Below are 21007 nucleotides of genomic sequence, written 5' to 3' on the forward strand. Positions count from 1 at the left end.
AGTTATAAGGATTAAGGGCCTGAAAAAATAGGACTGTAAGGTCCTAAAAACATTTTACAGATGCAAGGGGCAGAAAAAAATGACAGGGATAAAAGGGCCGGAAAAAATACAGGGATGAAAGGGCTTTAAAAATATGTGGAAGACAGGGCCTGAAAAAATGTCCAGTCTAGTAAAGGGACACAATTCAGTGCCATCTTGTCCATATAAAAATGGACTAAAATCAATTTATCAGACAATCAGATTCATGAAAGTTAGAGGGTCATTTCCAACATTAACATGCTATAGACAGTTTTAATAGAAATTGACCCCATTGTTCAGAACATTCTTAAAGTTAAAAATGTTGTTTACTGGATAATTGTTATCTTTCAAATATTTAATAACCTTGTTAATTCACATTTTATGTGCAAGGTTAAACATACACACACATAGATGATCATCATTGAAGAGATTAAATGCTAAAAATAGTTAGAATACCAAGAATATTTATGAAATACGTTAACTTATACTTACATGTAGTTGGCAAAGTTGTGCTCGTTACCCACATGGGTCTCAAAACCATGTGGGACTTTGTCAAAGTAATCTTTCCCGATACCACAAATAAAGCACTTGGACTGAAAATAATAATAAAACTATGCAATCATGACTGTTATGTTAAAATGTCTTCTTTCTCATTGCTTCCTTTAGGGGAAGACGTTTTTAATTCATATTCACTAAAATTTTGAATTGTTCTTGCTGTCTCCCAAACAGGCCTCTAAGCTAGTTATATACTTTTTTTCAAGCGGAACTGTAAATTTTGTTGTTTTACTTAATACTGGCTGCCTTTACTGTCAAACGTAAAGTTGATACAAGGGGAAGAACTTGATTATAAGGTTTATTTCTACCATTCAAATCCTGGATATTGAACAATGTCACCTTAGTGCAAGAACTCAATATCTGCTTCTATTTCTATATGCAATAATTAAGTTATTGCACTAGGGCGATAATATGTAATTTATTTAATTTATTGATATGTTTAGTACTTTTGCTCAATAAAATATGTTGAAACAAAAATGAACAGATGCATTTTAACTAAATGCTTAAAACTATGCTTACAATCATTCCTTATACCGGTAGACTATCAATTCGAAAATAGTGACTAATTGATGATTATATCTAAAATGTATCTTATTTTTGAGCATTACTCATATTGCATTTAAGGGTGCTATTTCATCAAGGTCATGTATAACTAGAAGCATGCCATATTGATAATAAGTGAATAAGTTGTAATCTGACCTCCATATCCTCCTTGACCTGCTCCAACTGGTCTCTCAGTTCACCAAACGCATCAATGATTAAACCTGAAACACAAACGATAATCATGTAATAAATAGTTCTCATCAATTTTTTAACATTTCATTTTTATAAAAGCTGACAACTGAAGGTGACTCTCATAAGACTTGAACTCATGATCTATTTGGTGAGAAACAGACATAACACTACCATTGGGCTAACATTGATCCAATTTATTTCCTTGACACAATGTAGTAAGAAGAAATTTGAAATAACTCTGGAACACAAGTTAACACTGTTAAACCAAATAAACTGATGAAAGCTGAGACAAATCAAAAGTTTTATCCATATACCAACAAAATGGCAGTTTAGAAGGCTTTAAATAATGGCTAGTCTTACCCTGAATGATAGCCAGCAAGATGACAATGATAAAGAAGAAGAAACTGATATCGAACAGAATTCTCCATATTTCATATGCGTCTCCATCTGCAGGCTCGATCTCATCTGCAATACCTCCACCAGCCCTCACACCTGTGTGCAGATGGTACACGAAGCACTGAAAGGTAAAACACAGGATAAATATGACACTTGCAGGGTAGTTCACAAGCACCCTTGTGCAGGTGGTTTACTGATGATGAAAGGAAAAACATGGTGTGGATATGACAACTTCAAGATAATTCACAGACAAATATGAACAGGTGGTAAATAAAGCCATGAAAAGTGTACATTTACTGTTAGAATTGTTCACATTTTTTAATTTTTATGATACTCAAACTAATATAGAAAACATTAAGTAAAGTCTTCTAGGCTTCCCACTGACCGTAAGCATGTCATGGCACTTGTAGTCGATAGATCCGTCCTCGTCTTTTATGTAAAACTTGCGGAAGAAGTTGAAGGCAATCACAGTGTAGATGTAGACAATAATACACAGCAACATGAGTGTCAACATCAGCTGTAACATGGCAATAGAACACAGCATTACACAGGTTGAACATGTGATTATTAATACCGTATGTTACTGCTCTCAAATTCAAAATGAAGGAAAAATTTATACCAATGCTAGTGAAAAAGAAAATTTATTCAAATCTATGACATAAACATTTATATTGTTTAAAAGATAGCTACAAATGAAGGTAAATAGGTAAAAGGTAAAACTTAACCTTGCTGAGGAGAAAATAAGTTTGTAATTAATCTATTAAATGAAATAAAGGATCAGGGCTGACCTGTTTCCCATTGTGTGTGACAGACTGGAGAATGGTTCTTAGGGTGTTGAAAGAGACAGCCACGTCCAGGAGATGGGCCGCAAAGAAGAAATAGTTGAGGTTTCCTAGGCAAGACCAGCAGAAATACCACGCTATGTATAGGAACGACTGAAAGTGGATATGATTATTAGATATTTAACTGGTCAAACACACCTCATATATTGTGAACTTGTACTAATAAGTTATACATGTATACACCATTTTTGATAATAACCAAACAATCAGGTTTCATAAAATGATGAAAACAATGTAAGCGTATTTTTTGGTGAGATGGAAAGGGTCAACATTTTCAAAATTCAACATCTTATCATCTTTAAAGATTTTTCTGTACAGACAAGGTACAAGATTTTTTATAACTTATAAAATTCTATATTCTTTACATTAAATTTCATCGAAGATATATATTGGTATCTCTTTGTTCTTCATGATTGTTTTCCCATATACTGCTCCTATATTAAGGCTTAAAGCACTTTCATCATTAACTGCAATGTTCAGTATTAAAGGGGCTATATCATCAACAGATCATATGACAATAAGTCTAAACGCGCTTTGTCGAGCTCTGCTTATCTAGAAGTTCCGGTTATGTTGAACTTTTTTCATTTATTTTTGGTTAGATGTTTTTAGTATTTAGGTTATATCAAATGTTCATTATCTTGAAGTAATTAACAAGGTCAGAACGACTTCAACATAGCAAGTTATGACTGTAGATCCAAAGTTCAAGAAATTCAGATGAATACTAAGCAAATGCCAGATTACAATAAAATGATCAATTTGAAAAGTGAATTATTTTAACTGTCTGTGTTGAAAAATATTTTAAAGCAACCAAGGATAAAGGTTTTAAAAAATTGATTGTACAATATATTCATTGAAAAGATGACCCCTTAGTGCTTAAATGAAAAATACATTCCACTTGTTCTGCTTACATTATCTGTGAAGATGACTCCCCATTTCCATATCTGATACTGCCAGTCCACATAATAGAGGCTGAAATACACATGCAAAAACACATAAGTGCTTTGCAATATGATTTATATTACAATCTATGGCTACAATTTAGGTACTAAACATATTTGCAACACCAAATTAAATTGATGACCCAAGAAACTTACTGTTTCGTAAATGTTAGCAAAATCAATTGAGCTTTTAAATAGATTTTTTTTATAAATGAGTAAGCTACAAACACTTGGTTCAAACAAAAATATGTAATAATCACATTTAGGCAAGTTTAAAGACAATTCAATTGTGTTTCTTTGTTTATACTATACTTACAATATCACAAGACTGACACACCAATAGTATTTCTACTACAATCCAATAATAGTTCTACTATAATGGCTACAATACCACAAGACTGATAGTCCAATACTATTTCTTCTTTATCTTCAATATCACAAGATTGACGTTTTCTACTGTAGCTACAATATCATTAGACTGACATTTCAAGTATTTCTACCACAGTTACATAATCACAAGAAAGACATACAATTTGAAGATGCCGGATCCCTCATCCTTGTCAATGGTGATAGTGTCTGATTTCTCCATGCCAAGCAGGTTGCTGATGGCCTCATACTCATACTGCTCTGCATAGCGATTGCGAACCTGATGGAAAAATAAGGAGAGGTTATCTAAATATTGAGTAAGGCATAACGAAAAACTCTTTGTTTCTGGTTTCTGGACCTACCCTAATATTCGACCCCACGCTTATATATGTATTGCCATCAGACAATTTTTCTCTGACTGAATTCCTTCTCCTTTAGTGTACATCTTTTCAGCAGTTTCTTGCCTTGGAAAAAGGCGGAGATGTACTGCTTTTAGAGAGGGCTTTAATAAATGTTAATCCAGACCATATGTAGCTGGTTTAAGGTGTGACCATGATATTAAGACAGAAGTTTACCGAAAAGAAAATAATACTGACCTACCTTCTGATATTGTTTGGCAGTGAAATTGAAAACAAATATGATCTTTCTTGGTGGAGTAATGGAATAGGTATGGTATAGGCCATCTCATATTATAACCGAACATGTTATGTTACCATTAATTAAGTACACTATCATGTTGTGTAAAGGCTAGCTTGAAGCACAATCTAAAGAGTACACCACATTTAGTATGCTATTTCATTTCAATTTATTTTAGCTTGATTGTGACAGGAGCTTATAGCTTATGAAATCACTCTAAAGTCCGTTTCCTGGGCAAAAACCAGTACCATGTCCTTTTTGAGAGGCTAAGAATCCATCGTGGGGATCAAATCCACAACATCTTGGATGAGAGGCAGACACCTATACCACAACAATATTCTCACCACTCTCTTCCATGCAATTAAACTGAAAGTTGTTGATGGAAGGACTACAAACCATTTAGTAGTTAAGAAAAGGGTGCCTTTTATTTCACTCGCGGTCACAGAAAAATAATATTGCCACTCATGGCTACACCACTCATGAAAATATTTTTTCTTTGACCAAAAGTGAAATAAAATACAATCTTACTCTGAAATCAACAAATATCCTCTATAACATTGTACATCAGATTCTGATGTACACCAAATCAAATCTATATGATTACCTTTTTCTTGACAAACTTGTCCCAGTAGCTGTCAGGGAAGGACCCCGTACTGAGTACCAGTTTATCCCAGTGTGATCTCAGATCATCTTCGCTCGGCTGTTCAGCAATCCACAATCCATCAAACTCCAGCTTTCGTGCGATCTCCTTCTCTCGTTTGAAAATAACAAGGGGAACCTTAAGACAGTAGTAGGCAACAAGCATGGAGAAAGCAGCAAGAGAGTGGCAGATCGCGAGGCATCGTAGCACGTGTTCGAGGTAGTAACTGGACTCGGACATCGAAACAAGCTCTTCTACGTCCTCCTCCTCTTCATCTCCGCCCATGTCCGTCATGTTAGCGGCGATGTCATCAACGTCAGAGTCTTCAGTTCCAAGTAGTTCCCCTGTTAAACGGGAAACCTGTAACACAAATATAATAAAACATTTAGCCAATACAAAGAATTGAATCATAGAGTCTTGTCTAAAGATAAGATAACAAATTGATTATGGGAACTGGACTGTAGAGTTAAACTTGTAGCTATAAATGCAATGGTGGTGTTGTTAATCATCTTCACATTGGTGCATAACATCTCTATCAGACTTAATATTCATTTTTTAAGGTATGCTCGTGCATATTGGCTGCATTATGACTTGACTCCACTTCATCCTCCGTGCAGTTTAAAGAGGAATTTAGAAGCCGAAGAATCATTGAATGATTTAAAAGCGGTTGTGTAACAGTGAGTGACATCAAAAGCTTACAGATGAGAGAAGAGAAGAATGAGGGATCATCCCCAGTTAAATGGGACCTGACTGGGTTCTGTGTACCCTACCTAGGTTCTGGCAAAATGAATCGCTCCAAAGGGACGCTCAGAGCTTTGACTTAAAATATCATATTATCTGATGATAATCAGAGCCATTTAAATACATTATGTTGATTACCATAGATATACTAGCAGAAAAAACAAACATGCAAGTTTTGAAAGAACTCCAGAAATAGCAATTTTTAAAGATGACTTCATTCTGAAAATTGTTTCAAGCTTTGAGGAAGTACCTCTCCTTATCACAGTACCATGTATGTGTAAAATAGTACACATCATCGAATCATTGAAAGGTTTGAATTTATTTTAAACAAATGTTGTATTAAGAACAGTTCCTTAATTCCGCAAGTAATTATACCTTGTAGAAGAGCAGCATGAAGTTGATAAGGAAGGCCAGCAGTAAAGCCAGGTACTTGAAGTTGTAAAAGTTCCGGGCAAACAGGCTCTGAAAATATCAAACACTCATGAAATTTTGGCCAAAATATCTTGTCTATCTATCTCAAACTGAGGAAGTTAGTTATCTACCTAATAGTTATACAGTTGACGTTATAATCTTTGGTATAAGCAGAACCATAAAAAGGAGATCACAAAAATGACTTAAAACAAAGCTTTAGAAAGCAAAAACACTACAAAACAAAAATCGACTAATAACCAAAAAAATCCAATAGCAAAGATTAAGAGGAAAGTAAAGTTAGAAATATACGAGAATGAGAAATTTGCAATACAATTGTACAACAGATGGTGTTAACCTGACAATGTCTCAGAAGGGACCATTGTCCATAAGTTAAGAACTAATTACACATACTATTGAAAAGTATGGATACCTAAAAAGAACACATATTAAGACATTTAAACAATAATTAACATACAATATGTAATTTTTAACATACACTTACAATTACCACAAGTATCAAACAATTAAAATACTTTTTTTTACATAAATCATCCAAGGCAGCAAATTCATTAGTGGTATTTTCACGGTTGGAATATTAATATGAAATACATGTAAAACATTAAGAATTATGTTAGCAGGAAAATATATAATACTTTGGCAATTCTGAAAAAGGATATTGCAAATACTTAAAGGCTGAAAGGCTGGTCGCAAAATGTCTGAGTAAAATACACAAGGCAAGGCAATTTGTTTGAAGGTTAAATGGATGATTCTTGAAACAATCTTGGCTGAAAATTTCAGTTATAAGCATTTTGCTTTTTAAGCTATGATTTTTGGTTATAATGGCAAGATAGGAAAACAACTGTTACCCCAATGTTGATTAATGTTATCTGAAAGGTCAACATTAAAGGTAAACTGAGAAATCTGAAAACTATCAACAACAAATCTTAAAGAAATTGAATATAATTAATCATGTATACACTGCATTATAAACTTAAATATCAAAAAAATAATACATAGGATAGTGATTTTCAGAGCTGCGGACAGTTTTGAATAATTATGGTTGTGAAAATATACATATTCCACCAACTTAGTGTAAAACAAAACACATGAAATATTCTTTAGCTCCTATGTTATCAATGTTTACTAACAAATTAAGACAAGCTGAAATGAGTTTTATTGTAAATATGTGAACAAAAAATCAAGCATTCCAGCTCTATCTAGTATCTACTAACAACAATACAAAGTTAGATTAACAACAATGAACATCTCCCCTATGATAGTTAGTTCACTTACGAGGATGTATTTGCCATAGTCAAAGTTCTTGGTTTCATATATGATATCCTCATCCTGATCGGCTCCCGGCTGTGTGCCTGGCCCCGCCGCACCTCCCCTTCAAAAAACAACAACAACAACAATGGGAACTGTAGAATACCTAAGCCCATATTTACTAATGTCTTGAGTCTGATTTTGAGACTCAGAAAAGCGATTTCTTAACTGTCATAAATTATCTTTATTGTCGTTGTTACCCATACAATGGGTTAATAAATGTTTTACACTGTAGTTGCAACATATATTGCCAATTCAAACATTATTGCTCTTTAATAAAGATTGTACAATAAAATGAATATATTCAGATTTGAGTCTTGAGTACCGGTAAAAATGGCTTTTAATGTAAGTACAAACGGATCATTTGTTTATGCTAGAGAGCACTTATAGCAGTTTATCTGTGTATAATGTATAAAATCATCAAGATGACCCCTTTTTAAAATGTTTTTTTATGATTCATTATGTTCAAATTCAGGTAAATAGGGAAACTCAACTACTTTCTGGGTTCTAATAAAAGTTGCTTATGTTTTAAGTGGCATTTTAGAAATTTAATATTACACTGGGATGATAAGTTTCACTTACATAGCACTGTATGTACTAGTCTGTCTGCTGAGCTCACGCTCTACCGGTGTCTCACCCTGCAAGAAGAATTAACTTTTAAAATTCAAGACTAATTCAAACAGTGTTGGATTTAAGTTTGCCAATCCATAATCCTGGCAAACTTTATTACTCCATTTTTAACAACAAACTTTAAAAACCATTAACTTTCTCTGTATTATAATCTCCACTATTTTTCGACAAAGATCTGAATGGGAATCAAACTCAAGATGCTCTGATCTATAGTATGATACGCTTCCCACTTAGCTGTTACCACCTACTGACAATTATATAAAAATTACTGTATAATAATGGCCTGTCTATCGTACATTATTTTTATGACAAACAAGTAGCCATAATAACTAACCTGGGTGGTTCGTATTTGAGGTGTTGCGGTAGAATGTCTCTCAGCAGATTTATCCCCAGTGAGATCCAGGTCCACACTGGCCTGGGGTGTCACTGGGTGTCGTGCCTCTGTTAGACTGATTCTAAGAAAAGATACAGTAAGTGAACTTTATTGTGGCAAGACAGCAATAATATAAGATAAGCGTGGTATGGCAACCCATTCATTATGGTAACACAGCAATGGTAAGCTACACAAAATCTAAATTACTATATTGAGCATTGCATTTACTTTGCAGACAGCAAAAGTCAGAAATAATTGAATGACCAATGCTCTTATTGTTAGAAGAGAAAAATAATTCATTAAATTACTGCGTATCATCTAAAATCAGACATACGAAATAGCATAATTATCTAGTGTTGTTCACAAAACTCTATCACACTATTTTAACTCTTTTGGCAATGCAATTTGCCCTACAAAATCAATGTACTGCCTACACATGACTTAGGTTTAGTGTTAAATATGTAGTTACATATATATGCCAAACCAATGGTCATAATCATCTTACGTTTGGCCCTCTTCCTTTTCTTCTTTAGTAATGGTCACGCCGAAAGCCATCATGGGTTCTGCCGTTTCAATCTCAATGGGGGGAACCAGGGGTTTGTCGCCTGGGGTGGGGCCAGGGATTCCAGGTAGGGCCAGTGGCCCAGTAGGAACATTCCCCTCCACCCCACCCTCATCACGTTCACCCATCATCATGTTCAGTATGAAACGGCATAGTGTCCTGCAAAATTAAAATAATCAAGGTTAAAACAAACAAGAGAACCACAGACCAAACGCCATCATTAATCTGATGTTGATTTTACTGTCAAGTAAGGAGCATAACTGGACAATTATAAAACCTGGAGTTATGGATCTTGCTATGCATATGTGTATTGTCTTTGGAAACGTCAATAAATCTTGAACTGTCTTTGAGTTATGGCCAAGGTTAGAGATTTTGCATGACACACTGCCCCTGCAAAATACAGCACCAAAGCTTTCCAATCACCAATGATCTTTGGAAAAACAAATTAAAAGCTAAAGTAACCCCAAATTTTTATTGACTACACTAAGAAGTAAGATTACAAATTCTTTGATTATCAAAATTGATTATTTTTTATCACCATGACATCATAAAGTTTATATTATTCATTACTGAAAAAGAGTTTAAAATTTACAAGCCAGACTCACCATACAATATGGAAGAGAACTGTAAGTATCATGAAGGCGAGTCTAAAGTTGAGTTTGAGAAGGGCAACAAACAGCTGCCAATACGTCATCCTGCGGAACGTTCGGTACGAGGTACGCAGGTTTGACATTGTGAACAGCGACAGGAATGAGCCGATTCCATCCCTGATGAAGTTGTAGCCCATCTTCACCGGCTCCAATACTCTATAAAACAATGATATTAACATATAATCCAGCTTACTGATAGTGTAAAGCATATAGCTTACTTCTTTTTCAAAATTAAGACATGTCACATGACACTTTATCAGAAATGTTTATTATTGAATTCAGTAGTTCTTTTGCCAACAATCTGATAGTCAACATCATAGAATATGTAAGTTTTATACAAATTGTTCAAGATATATATTCATTTATTATTAATAAATTAATGGGACAAGGATATCCTTTTATTTGGTTGGCATTTATTTTGCTTTCAAAAGCTGTATTCATATCATAAACTAAGATTTAATGCCCCAACTTGTCCTACTATAATGAAAATATGTAACATATCATTTCCCCTGCCCAAATGCTGAAAGCTACAGCAACTTTCCTCTGCTCTTCTGCACTAACCCAACCCTTATTGTAACAGGGGCGTGACCTTCAAACCATGGACATGCTCTACAGAGAGCTGCTTTTCTATGCTTCTCTGCACTAATAACTCTACACCCCCACCATTGTAACAGATGTAACCTATGCGTGACCTACCCTCCTCGGGCATCTCCTGCCCCACTCCGGAGAGCAGCTATCCTCTGCTCCTCCGCACTTATACTGGTAGCATGCTGCATCTAAAAGACAAAACTTTGGGCATAAAATAAGGATCAAGTGCTTTAATAAACAGTTATGAAAAATAAAATAATACATTAAAAAATACATAAATTTAACAGACATGACATGGACACACCATTCACTTAAGGAGATAGATAGAGACACATGTATAAGCACAATTCATGGCATTACTAGTAGTTGAAAAGGTGAACATTTGCAATGTTAAACTGCAGGCCCCATTTTTCTCAAACAAACTTAAGTCCCTTGTAACAGGATTAAGCTCAGCACACTATTTCATTATGGTATTATTTGTGTAATTTTGAAGAGTTTTGAGACTTGTAGAGGAAATTATCTTTACGATAATCACTAATATTTTCTAAATGAAATAAGACACATGGGCGTGATTTGCTTAGGGTTTTTCTAAAATGTTGGCCTGAGTTCAATACACCATTTTCGTGCTCACCTCAAAGATAGTGTCCTCGCAGAAGTTGACAAAGCTCTCCAGTTTCTCCTTATCTCCACCCTCGTTAACCACGCTGTGCAGGAAAGAGCGCTTAGACTCCTACAATACAAATACAACATATAAGGTTTTTACTCGATTTTTAAGAACTTTTGTTGTTAAACTTGTTCAGAAAGTGAAAGCACAAGGGCAGCAGTATTTTTTTATGAAATTTGCCTTGCTGAAATTGCTCTTTTTTTACTTTTTTAATATTTTTACAAGCATTTAGTCAATTTTTCCCAAGTAAAATGAGAGTAGGTCATGAACAAAGAAAGTCCGAGAAAACTCTCTTCATAAATCCATGATTGATTAAGTAATATCATCCTAGCATTTTGGTAGTGAAAAATAAATTCATAATAAGACTATTGTTACTGAAGCACAGTATAGCTGACCTTGATCTGCGGTTTCTCCCACTGGTCGATGTGTGACTGTTTGATCTCAAAGTAGACGCGCTCGATGCGGTTAGCCCCGCCCAAGATCTCAATACGCCCCAGGTATGGCTGGAAGTAGTCTAACACACAGCGCGCCTTTTCCAGGAACCTCTCAAGTCTGTTAACAACACCATCAACATAGTTTAATTAATACTAATTTATTTCATACTATACTTATTTTTATCTATGTATATAAAATGACATATACCGTAAATGACTGGGTATTAGACGCCCTTTTTTCCCTCAGATTTCGATGCAAAAAAATGCCTGCGTATAATACCCAGTAACAATTTTTTAAACTTTTTTTCTGAGATCGATTTCAAGCCGAGAGTTTGTTTAGATTTATGTAGAAAGGGATGTTACTCGTGTCATATTGATCGAGTATATACGAGTTAAAATGGCAGTTGAAGATCGGGATACTGTATATCGTAAGACGTTTATAATTTAAACAAAAATATTTTTCAATTAAAGTTATTCAATATTATTTTCAATAATAAATTGAACTGAACTATAAATAAACTTGCATATAAAAAAGCAAAGTTTGGCACTGTCAAAATATTTTTTATTAGTTGTGTACACGAGAAGGTGTGAAAAACTAGACTGCCTTTAACCTGTTTAACATACCAATACTACAAACTGTTGAGATAATGGTCTTGTTTTTTCGCACTTTGTCACATTCTTAATTCTTTTCTGTAGGTGTTGACATTTTGAGAACAAACCCGTACAATATAAGGTTTTTGCATAACTTAACTTTTCATTCTCGACAGTTTATCATTGTATGGTTTTAAAGATAACCGTCGCCATTTTCATGAAAAATTTTTTTTTGTCACTGTCAACAAACATGGTGGCCGAAAATGCCAGACGACTTGACATCTTTTCTATGCGTCTTTTAACCAAAAACATAGATTAAAAGGTTTTTTCTTAGACTTTTCACAGATTTTTTTCCCTGCGTCTAATACCCCCTATCGTCTTATACCCAGTCATTTACGGTATATATTTTCTTCAGAAAACCTGGTTAAAAACCTGAATATACAAATAAATCATAACGTTGGGTTATCCCAGGTACCAAAACCTTCTATATCTAAAGCAGTAAAGGTCGCTTTTGTAACTTCTGCCATTGACCTCATGATATGTGTAACAAATCAAGAATATTTTCCAAGTCCAGGCTTTAATCAAGCTTGTACTAAATTCATTTTTTTTTTATTCAAAACCAAAATCTAATGAACTTAATTGCACTTATATTGGTTTTAACTATACTTAGGTTTTAACTATACAAGTATGAAATCTTAGACAGTAAATAGTGTGTAGACATCATACCTTGGATCATTGGGCATGTGCTCGGAGAGATTGGTAAGGAGAACGGCCATGGTAAAGCCAATGTCCTTGGCCGGGTTGTGAAAGCGGTCGGTAAACTCGTTGAAGTCCACCTTGCCGTCCTGGTTGGCATCCACACACATCATGATGTACTCTATTTCCTCCCTATAGGGTCCAGAAGAACGGTTAGTATGTGGTAAGCATGAGTACATGTACTTATGGTAAGTAAAATATACCTCATATTTGGTTCACTTTTACTTAAAGAAATCATTCAATATGTCTCATGCAGGTGCATGATATAGTACTTTTGAATGGTTGCCGTATAATTTTAATAATTGTTTTTTAAATTTATATAAAAGGTTTGAATCATGTCAATGTTAGCTTTTAATTATTTTTTTTTAGACATGATTATGGCATTATAAGTGTCATTCTGCATACATAATATTATATCAAATATTGAACATAACAATCTTCTAGTAGTATTAACATACCCAGTACCTTGTATACAACAATATAATTCACTTAAGAACACCCTTAAACATCAATACAGACACTGTTAGCATGCTCTAGATGCCATTAATATTTCTACATTCACAAAAACAATCATGCACATAAAATTGATATTCTATCCTATGGGTATGAAGTTATCCATCACAACAGTTACAATATCAATTTTGTCCTTAAAGATGTGTAGCTTTTTCAGACCCTATACCAAATAAATATCTTGTTCAAATTTGTCAATAAAAATAGTGGTGTTCAAGAAGTACACTAAGCCATGGGTTTATAGAAATTGAGTCAGAAGGTTTGCTGTTACAAAATGGTGACCAAAACATGGTTTTGTAGAAAATCAGCTTATTCTTAATGTTTTGAATTTAGACTAGCAGTAATAGTCTAAGAATCTACGAAAATGCTCATGAATATATCTCCCACATGCCTATTATAGCATGCGCATCAATAAGGACAATTACAGATAGCTTATAAATGCAACAATCCTGTTTATCAGATCTTGCATTTATTTTACCAAAAAAAAAAACACGAATGAAATTGGACTCATCCACTACTACGCAAATTTTACAAACATGCCACATATCCACTAAGTCTGAACATATATTAGATATTACATCAAAGTTTTTATATAGATAGTAGAAATAAACACAACAGGTAAAAATAAGACTGAAATAAATCAAATAGAGAGAAAATTATAGAAACACTGATAATTTCTTTCATAGGACAGTAACATTTTTCAGGTCTTCATTCAAGGTTCAAGGAAAAATTAAGAGAAACCTTAATCTATCTGCACTAGGGACTAAACCATGAACTTTCAGTAAAACAAATGGATAGGTGATGCTTTCCTATCATCATGCCTATGGAAACAAACTGTAAAGCTGTAAAACTGCAGGGGGCACTCCAACAGGGGTTTTCACTTACAGAGTGTACAGTTTTTGTGATTCGAGAGCATTCTTAAACTCTTTAGTGGAGATACAGCCATCCTTATTTGTATCAAACTCCTGCAGAAAACATTGGAAAGGAAATATTTAAACTGTAACTGCATTTTCCATATATAGCACCCCTTTTCCTGTCTTGGTATTTAGGTAGCTTCCGTAGCGATGTGGAGTGTCTGCCTGCGGTGCAAGGGGTTGCGGGTTCAATCCTCACCAAAAGCACATACAGCAACTTGTGCATTTCAAAACATACATCCTATAGAAATTGATCTTTATGGACAAGGTAGAAAAGAAGCTGCATTAGTTGCAGAGGAGAAACACATAGAATGTTTGAGGGGGACAGTGCCATACAGTATATAGTTGCGTAGATAATTTTATTAAGCCATAAAGCGCAGTATAAGTTTTTGGCATTTGGGCAAAAGTATAGAGGTAAAGCACACCCCATATCCCCTTAACCACTATCAGTCCACATTCATGGCCATGTGCACAACTCATCTTATCCAGGAATGAAACAATTCAGGCCCCAAATCATCGAAAAATTGCCCCTCATTACACAATTTAGCTCAGCTCACTATTTTTGGGTATGTGTAAATTGTTTAAATTTCACCTTTTTTATGAGTTTTGGGACTACTTTATCTATTAAGCTTATGACAAATTGGAAAAAAGGGTAAAAAATGGTGGGAGAGCTTCTTTTTTCTTATTTTTTTTTAGTTACTCATACATTTTTAGCTCATATTCAAATTTGAGCTTAGATTAGAGCTATTTGCGAGTCCTTCCAGTATGAATCCAGTAGTTATACTTTAAGCCTGGATAAGTTCAGAAAGAGCTGTGCACATGCCCATAATGTGCTATGCTACAACACATAATTACAAGGACCAGGCACACAGCATTTTAGATGCAGAGACGTATTATATGGCCATAGTTCAGTACCGTGAATACATCTTTTGTGCTTCCATAGCTTTGCGGAATTCTTTGGCGGATATGTAACCATCATGGTTTGTATCAAACTCCTATGTAAGCAGCAGTAAAGTGATAAACATGTGTAAAATCATGTGAATTTCTGTACAGTTTGCAAAAAGAGAAAATATTAAATCTGAAAATATTTCATAACATATATTAAACAGTATCATTCATATCAGGGATGTCCATCAATATTTATAAATTGTTATACAAAGATAATGTTAAATATGGATTGATCAAAGTCTAATTTAGTATAGAAAAGAAAGCTTTATCTGTATTATCTACAAACCATTTTTCCTGCATATTAACCATTATACGTACCAAGAAGGCCTCGGATGTGGTCAAATCTTTCATCTTCAGGAAAATGTCAAAGAACTTCAGGATCATCTGAAACAATCAGTTATTTGTATTCAAAAAATGCTCAATAAAATTTATTTCTATTAATGAAATAAACAACTCACAATTCAAGGAAAATGCCATGTTTGGAAGGGGACATCTTGTTTCAGGATCAAGACCTAATAAACGATGAACTGCTGCTTACCTTGAGCTGATCAAGGGGCAGAACTCAAAGCTGTTAATTTTCAGACTGATTGAATGTTCTACACATGTGAGCTATGTTATTGTTAAAATATTTGCATCATATATCATAATGCTATATGCATTTCTGTAAAAACTTAGGAGAGTTATATGCATAGTTATAATCAAAACTTTTCCATGACAGCCAGGTTTTCAATTTTCAATCACATTCGTTCCCCTACACTTCTCTTACTTTGCAAAAAAGCAATGATACTTAATGTTGTTAAAAGATCTACTTACCTCAACATTACTTGAGGATTCAACGAGTGTGTCGACCATCTGTTTACCAATAGGTCCGTTCATCACGTTGCCTACGAATAGAAAGTTTGTTGTCAGTACAGCATACAAGTATACAGTGTAAGATTTCATGAACTTCAAATGGTTATTTTGCGACAAAGCTCTAATAATTGTGTAATTTAGTCAACAAAAACCGCCTTTCATAATTTTATATAATTCTTCATAACAAGTCTCCTTCACACTGCATTAAGGAATGAACTAAGCCAAAGAAGTGTGTGTACCTTCCAGCATGGAGAGCAGCATGATCATCATCTCCTTCTGTAGCTTCATGAACTCCCGCAGCAACTCCAGCTGGTCCGAGTCCTAGAAGAACAAAACATTACACAGGTGTTATGTTGGGTTCCAGGCAGGATTGTTTCCTTATACAGGCATTATGTGCACCAGGAAGGATTTTGACTGCCAAGCATCATGTTAATTCAATATAAAAGCCAACAACTTTAATATATAAAGTTCTAAACTTGATGCTAAAATTATTGAGAAATACTTAGCCAAAGTGCCATATACCCGTGAGAGTTTTTCCTGCATGTGAGCAAAGATGTAGAGGAATCCTCCAACAGCGTCCCACAGCCTGGAGTGGGCCAGTGTCAGCTGGTTCTGCGAACATGGACCCTGCAATGGGAGGAATCATCTAACATGAATGATAAACACATATTCAAGCCATTATTTACAAAAGAGAGACTATTAATATAAGGAAACGTCTTATGGCACCCCACAGCCAGGAATGTCAAGTCAACTGGCTCCGAGTGCAGGTTTCATGAAGAATGCTAGGAGCAGTTTCATACCTAGAAGTGGTACTGCATCAATTTGAAACCTTTCCTAGGTACAAATTGCTTCTAGGTTTGTTTAGGAAACGATTCAAAGGATGCAATGCCCTGTCACAGTTTCTGCCATTTCTGTATTACAGATTAAAAATGAGTTATAGGGATCCCAAGGAACAGGACAGGGTCAGATGGTTCTGAAAACAATATTTATTTAAATGATTAGGACCAGGCTGTTAAACATTTAAAGTATTTTCTTTGATAAACTAATTGAAAGAGTGCTTAGGCTATTTTTGAATGTACGTCACATATGAGGTTAAGATACCCACCTGGACATATTCTGTGAGGGAGGCAAAGACTTGTTTGGAAACCATGATTGCCCGGCAGAAATTGTCCTTGCCGGCTGCATCGATTGTGTCCTTGCCAGAATAGTGCCAGTAGAAGTCCATGATCGACTCCTGAATACAGACTTTATGGTCAGTGCATAAAATTAATGGGGAAAACTCCAGTATACAATTTAGGGCCAGACTCCAACTTACAAGTGCATAACATTGGAAGCAAACTCATCAGTAAGGAGTGATCAGCGTGTAATGCTAAAATAATCCCTGATAGTTCACTGATTCAAACAGTGATATAACAATTTGATATTTTTCCCGCTCTTACTTCCAAATCAAACATAAGTGTGCACGGGGTTGAGACACAACTTCAATATTGTCATTGACAAATAGGCATTACGTTCACATAAAAATTTGTCACATTTTCTAAAAAACTATAATTATCATTGACATTCATATCCTTTTGAGCATATGATAAAAAGAAAAACTGTTTGTTTCAGGGTCAGATGGCTATATATTTCACATCATGAAAGCTCATATAAGATATTGCTTCTACTGCTCACTCGGTCCAATTTATTACGATCTGAAACAAACAATGATCCATTATATAGTTAAACTGACCTGGAGTCGTAGGAGGTAATCTACGGTGCTGATGACAATATTCACAGTCGTGTTATTACCTGCCTGGGTGCGCAGGTAGTTCTGGAACTCTGCAATATACACAGATTGCACACCGGTTTATCACTTTGTACCCAAACAGTGTAACAGTATATCAATATATAAAAGCAAAACAGTTCTGAGTGCTTCTATATTTAATCAGAAATATTTAAGAACCAAGACAACTGTAAGCAATACTTCAGTTAAGTTTACACTAATTTCTTTTTATTGAGATTATGTCGTAAGAAGACAGCATATAGAATCAATTATGAGTCTGTTTTCTGGGTCAAACCAAGTATAAGTGTGGTCATGAAAAGGACCCCTGATGGGGCTTGAACACACGTCTTGTGAGAGAGGTGGATCCCTATATCAAATGGTTTACTCTCACTGTTGAGCATAACTTTGACAAATAGGTAAGGAGTAGCAACTGTGTTGCAGCTAATGGCATAAAGGCTTTAATAATACCTGACTCAATTCTTTGAAGAAACAGTAAAGCTTACAGAGAAATCTAAAATACTCATGTTCATTTTAATGCAAAAACCACCCACCAAGATTGTGGCCTTCACAGAGCAGCTGTAGGAAGCGGAAGAGTTTACAGATGAACTCGGCATCATGTAGGTTCTTCTCGCCCGGGCTTGAGTCAGAGCTCATACCCAGACCTTCAGCCTTGTTGGTGCGCTCAAACGCATCCAGGTCCAACACACTGTAATAAAACAATAGGTAAGCTTTGCCATGTCTATCATGAAAGGGATGTGAAAGTTTTTGACTCCTAGTCATTGATTTCAAACATGCTTTCAGTTTCACACTAAATAATTATGTAATTTTCTGTGATTTGCATTAATGGTATCTTACATTTATGTAAAAGAGCGCTCATATACATTGAGGTCAACTTAAATCATTTATTTATTGATTTTAATTACTCTTGAATTTGTTTCCTTGGTAGAGACCTAAATTAGTGTCACTTCGAAGAGGCCAAGAGAATGTGCCTCTAGTAAGGGTCAAACCCACAAGCTCTGGAGTGATACGTGTGCATGTATAACACTAGACAACTCTCAGAACATTGTCTTTTATAAGGAATGATGCCCATAAGTATGTATGTTTATGAGTAAGATATGTACCTGCACTGTTGCATGAGTCCTGTCAGAGAAGTGAAGAAACCAACATCCTTTTTGTCCTTAAGATGCTTCAACATCCTCTGTGAACGGAGATATAACATGTCATGTCATACTCGGAAGAAATAAAAGTGTACATGATATGAGCCACTACAGCATCAATACATTACTGGTAGTCTGGCTAAACCAACTGGGTGCAAAGATAACCATTTGGAATACCCATATAAACACTTCTTTCCATTGACATGACTTTTGTCAGTTGTTTTGAGGTGGTTAAAAGAGAGTGATGCAAATGTCCGTGATTTTAAAAGAAAACTAATGGTGTTTTTTTTCAAAAACCCAGAAACAATTGATGTATAGGGAATGTCATGAAGCACATCTCAAACTATTGAAATAAGTGTTTACCTTTTGAACGTCTGTGTTACCACCCCGCAGTAGAGAAATGCCCGTTTCTATTGTTTCAGTAACCATGGGACCAACACAGCCTGAAAATCAACAAACACAAATGATATTCTTGAAGGAACTTTTCTTTGTTCAGAGTTTGTACAAAAACAAGTGAAATTTAAAATTTGATGAATGCATATCAACAATTTGTTAATATACCCATTTTCAGGAAATGTTATCAACAATGTTATAAACAGACCCCCTTGCCCCTCTATACTTCCATACACCGCAAACAACCACCTCTGCCAGCACTTATGTAGAAAAGCACCATCACAGATACTCCCCTGTCTGCAGGTCTTCCTCCCGCCCCTCCTGTCCCATAAAAATAAACCCATTCCCCCTTTACACTTATCCCTTACCCAAACCCCACCTAGTACCCATACACCCACCTCTGCTAGCACTTATGTACAACAGCACCATCTCAGCTGCGCCCCGGTCTGCCAGTCTTGCCTGCTCCGTCAGTAACTGTTGCTTCTCCATCTCTTGTTCCTATAGCAACAATAGAATGGTTTAGAGCATAAACAATGAGTATGCAGTAGGGCTGCAATGACTTGATTATGATTTGAAAATTCCACCTCCGTCCAATATTTTGACCTCTGTTCACAGGAAAATAACGAAAATAAGGCAGTCTGCAGTAACTGCTATAAAAGAATCGATCATCATTGCAGTCCTTTTATCAAGTCACGGTTGTTAATGCTCTTTTTCAAATTGTGAGATATCTAGCATAAATTTTTTAGTTAAGCAATTACAATAAGATGTTAGAATCTTGTTAAAATAATGACTGTACTGATTACATAACAAATACAATCATTTTAAAACATGGAAATGCATTAAAACATGGTGCAGCATGTTAGTCTTTCAATCTTTTTAACAGAAGAAAAAACATAACATAATTACTTCATAACAATATGACATGTATGTTACAAAATCATATACCGTACCACAGCTAAACTAAAATATACAGATTTACTACACCGGGGGCAACTACATGTACATAACATGTACATACATACATTTCGTCCATAAGAAACATAGCATACAACAGTTACTGCACTCTTACTTCAAGAGTCAAGAATTAATCTTGGAATATTTTTTTTACATTCTTTTGAAATAATTTCAATTTCACGTCCCTAACTCATTAAAATTTTGACTGACGTACATTCGGTTACAACATCGCTAACTATCTGAGCTAGTATTACCATGTACAAACCCACATGGCAGTTAGCAGAGTATTTTCATTTTCAACTCTTATAAATTGGTTATTTTGTAAATGATATGACAACAAATCACCCCAATATAAATATTCATAACTGTTCAACCAATGGAGAGGTGCACTAGTCACATGATAACCCTGAACAAAAAAAAATGCACCTGGACTTAGATTCAATATACTCTTTTGTTAAACAAAGTAAGTTATTATCGATGGTGGTCATAATCCGAATTAAATGTCATATCAATTACATGGCATGTGCATGATAACAGCAAAATGATTGCAGCTAACAGAAGACAAACAGCAATTAGTCGAAAAAATATTAAATTCAGATGTACGATATATATAATGTTCAATAAAATGACTTCCAGGATAAAGCCAGATCAAGATGATACTT

At 34.9% G+C, this 21007-nt stretch overlaps 1 protein-coding gene across 9 annotated transcripts in view; it reads right to left on the reverse strand.

Moving 5' to 3' along the window:
- The window catches only part of LOC128208856 (ryanodine receptor-like), a 116479-nt gene that overhangs the window by 1937 nt on the left and 93535 nt on the right, over positions 1-21007 (reverse strand). For 7 of the 9 annotated variants that reach the window (XM_052912504.1, XM_052912509.1, XM_052912506.1 and 4 more), the window contains 30 exons: positions 19790-19889; positions 19362-19441; positions 18963-19039; positions 18393-18547; positions 17809-17897; positions 17182-17310; positions 16599-16703; positions 16316-16397; positions 16038-16108; positions 15543-15608; positions 15192-15271; positions 12823-12984; positions 11467-11623; positions 11039-11137; positions 10516-10595; positions 9775-9975; positions 9113-9328; positions 8569-8689; positions 8187-8242; positions 7572-7668; positions 7145-7165; positions 6243-6329; positions 5091-5486; positions 4015-4130; positions 3455-3515; positions 2493-2639; positions 2090-2221; positions 1669-1825; positions 1273-1337; positions 511-611 (listed from right to left, as the gene is read on the reverse strand). In XM_052912504.1, the coding sequence (XP_052768464.1) occupies positions 511-611; positions 1273-1337; positions 1669-1825; positions 2090-2221; positions 2493-2639; positions 3455-3515; positions 4015-4130; positions 5091-5486; positions 6243-6329; positions 7145-7165; positions 7572-7668; positions 8187-8242; positions 8569-8689; positions 9113-9328; positions 9775-9975; positions 10516-10595; positions 11039-11137; positions 11467-11623; positions 12823-12984; positions 15192-15271; positions 15543-15608; positions 16038-16108; positions 16316-16397; positions 16599-16703; positions 17182-17310; positions 17809-17897; positions 18393-18547; positions 18963-19039; positions 19362-19441; positions 19790-19889 (3506 nt within the window). Of the gene's footprint in view, positions 1-510; positions 612-1272; positions 1338-1668; positions 1826-2089; positions 2222-2492; positions 2640-3454; positions 3516-4014; positions 4131-5090; positions 5487-6242; positions 6330-7144; positions 7166-7571; positions 7669-8186; positions 8243-8568; positions 8690-9112; positions 9329-9774; positions 9976-10515; positions 10596-11038; positions 11138-11466; positions 11624-12822; positions 12985-14247; positions 14328-15191; positions 15272-15542; positions 15609-16037; positions 16109-16315; positions 16398-16598; positions 16704-17181; positions 17311-17808; positions 17898-18392; positions 18548-18962; positions 19040-19361; positions 19442-19789; positions 19890-21007 lie in introns of all 9 variants that reach the window. The other 2 variants (XM_052912503.1, XM_052912507.1) reach the window with 2 other exon arrangements.

This window comes from Mya arenaria, chromosome 11 (assembly GCF_026914265.1).
Source record: "Mya arenaria isolate MELC-2E11 chromosome 11, ASM2691426v1".
Classification (NCBI taxonomy): Eukaryota; Metazoa; Mollusca; class Bivalvia; order Myida; family Myidae; genus Mya; species Mya arenaria.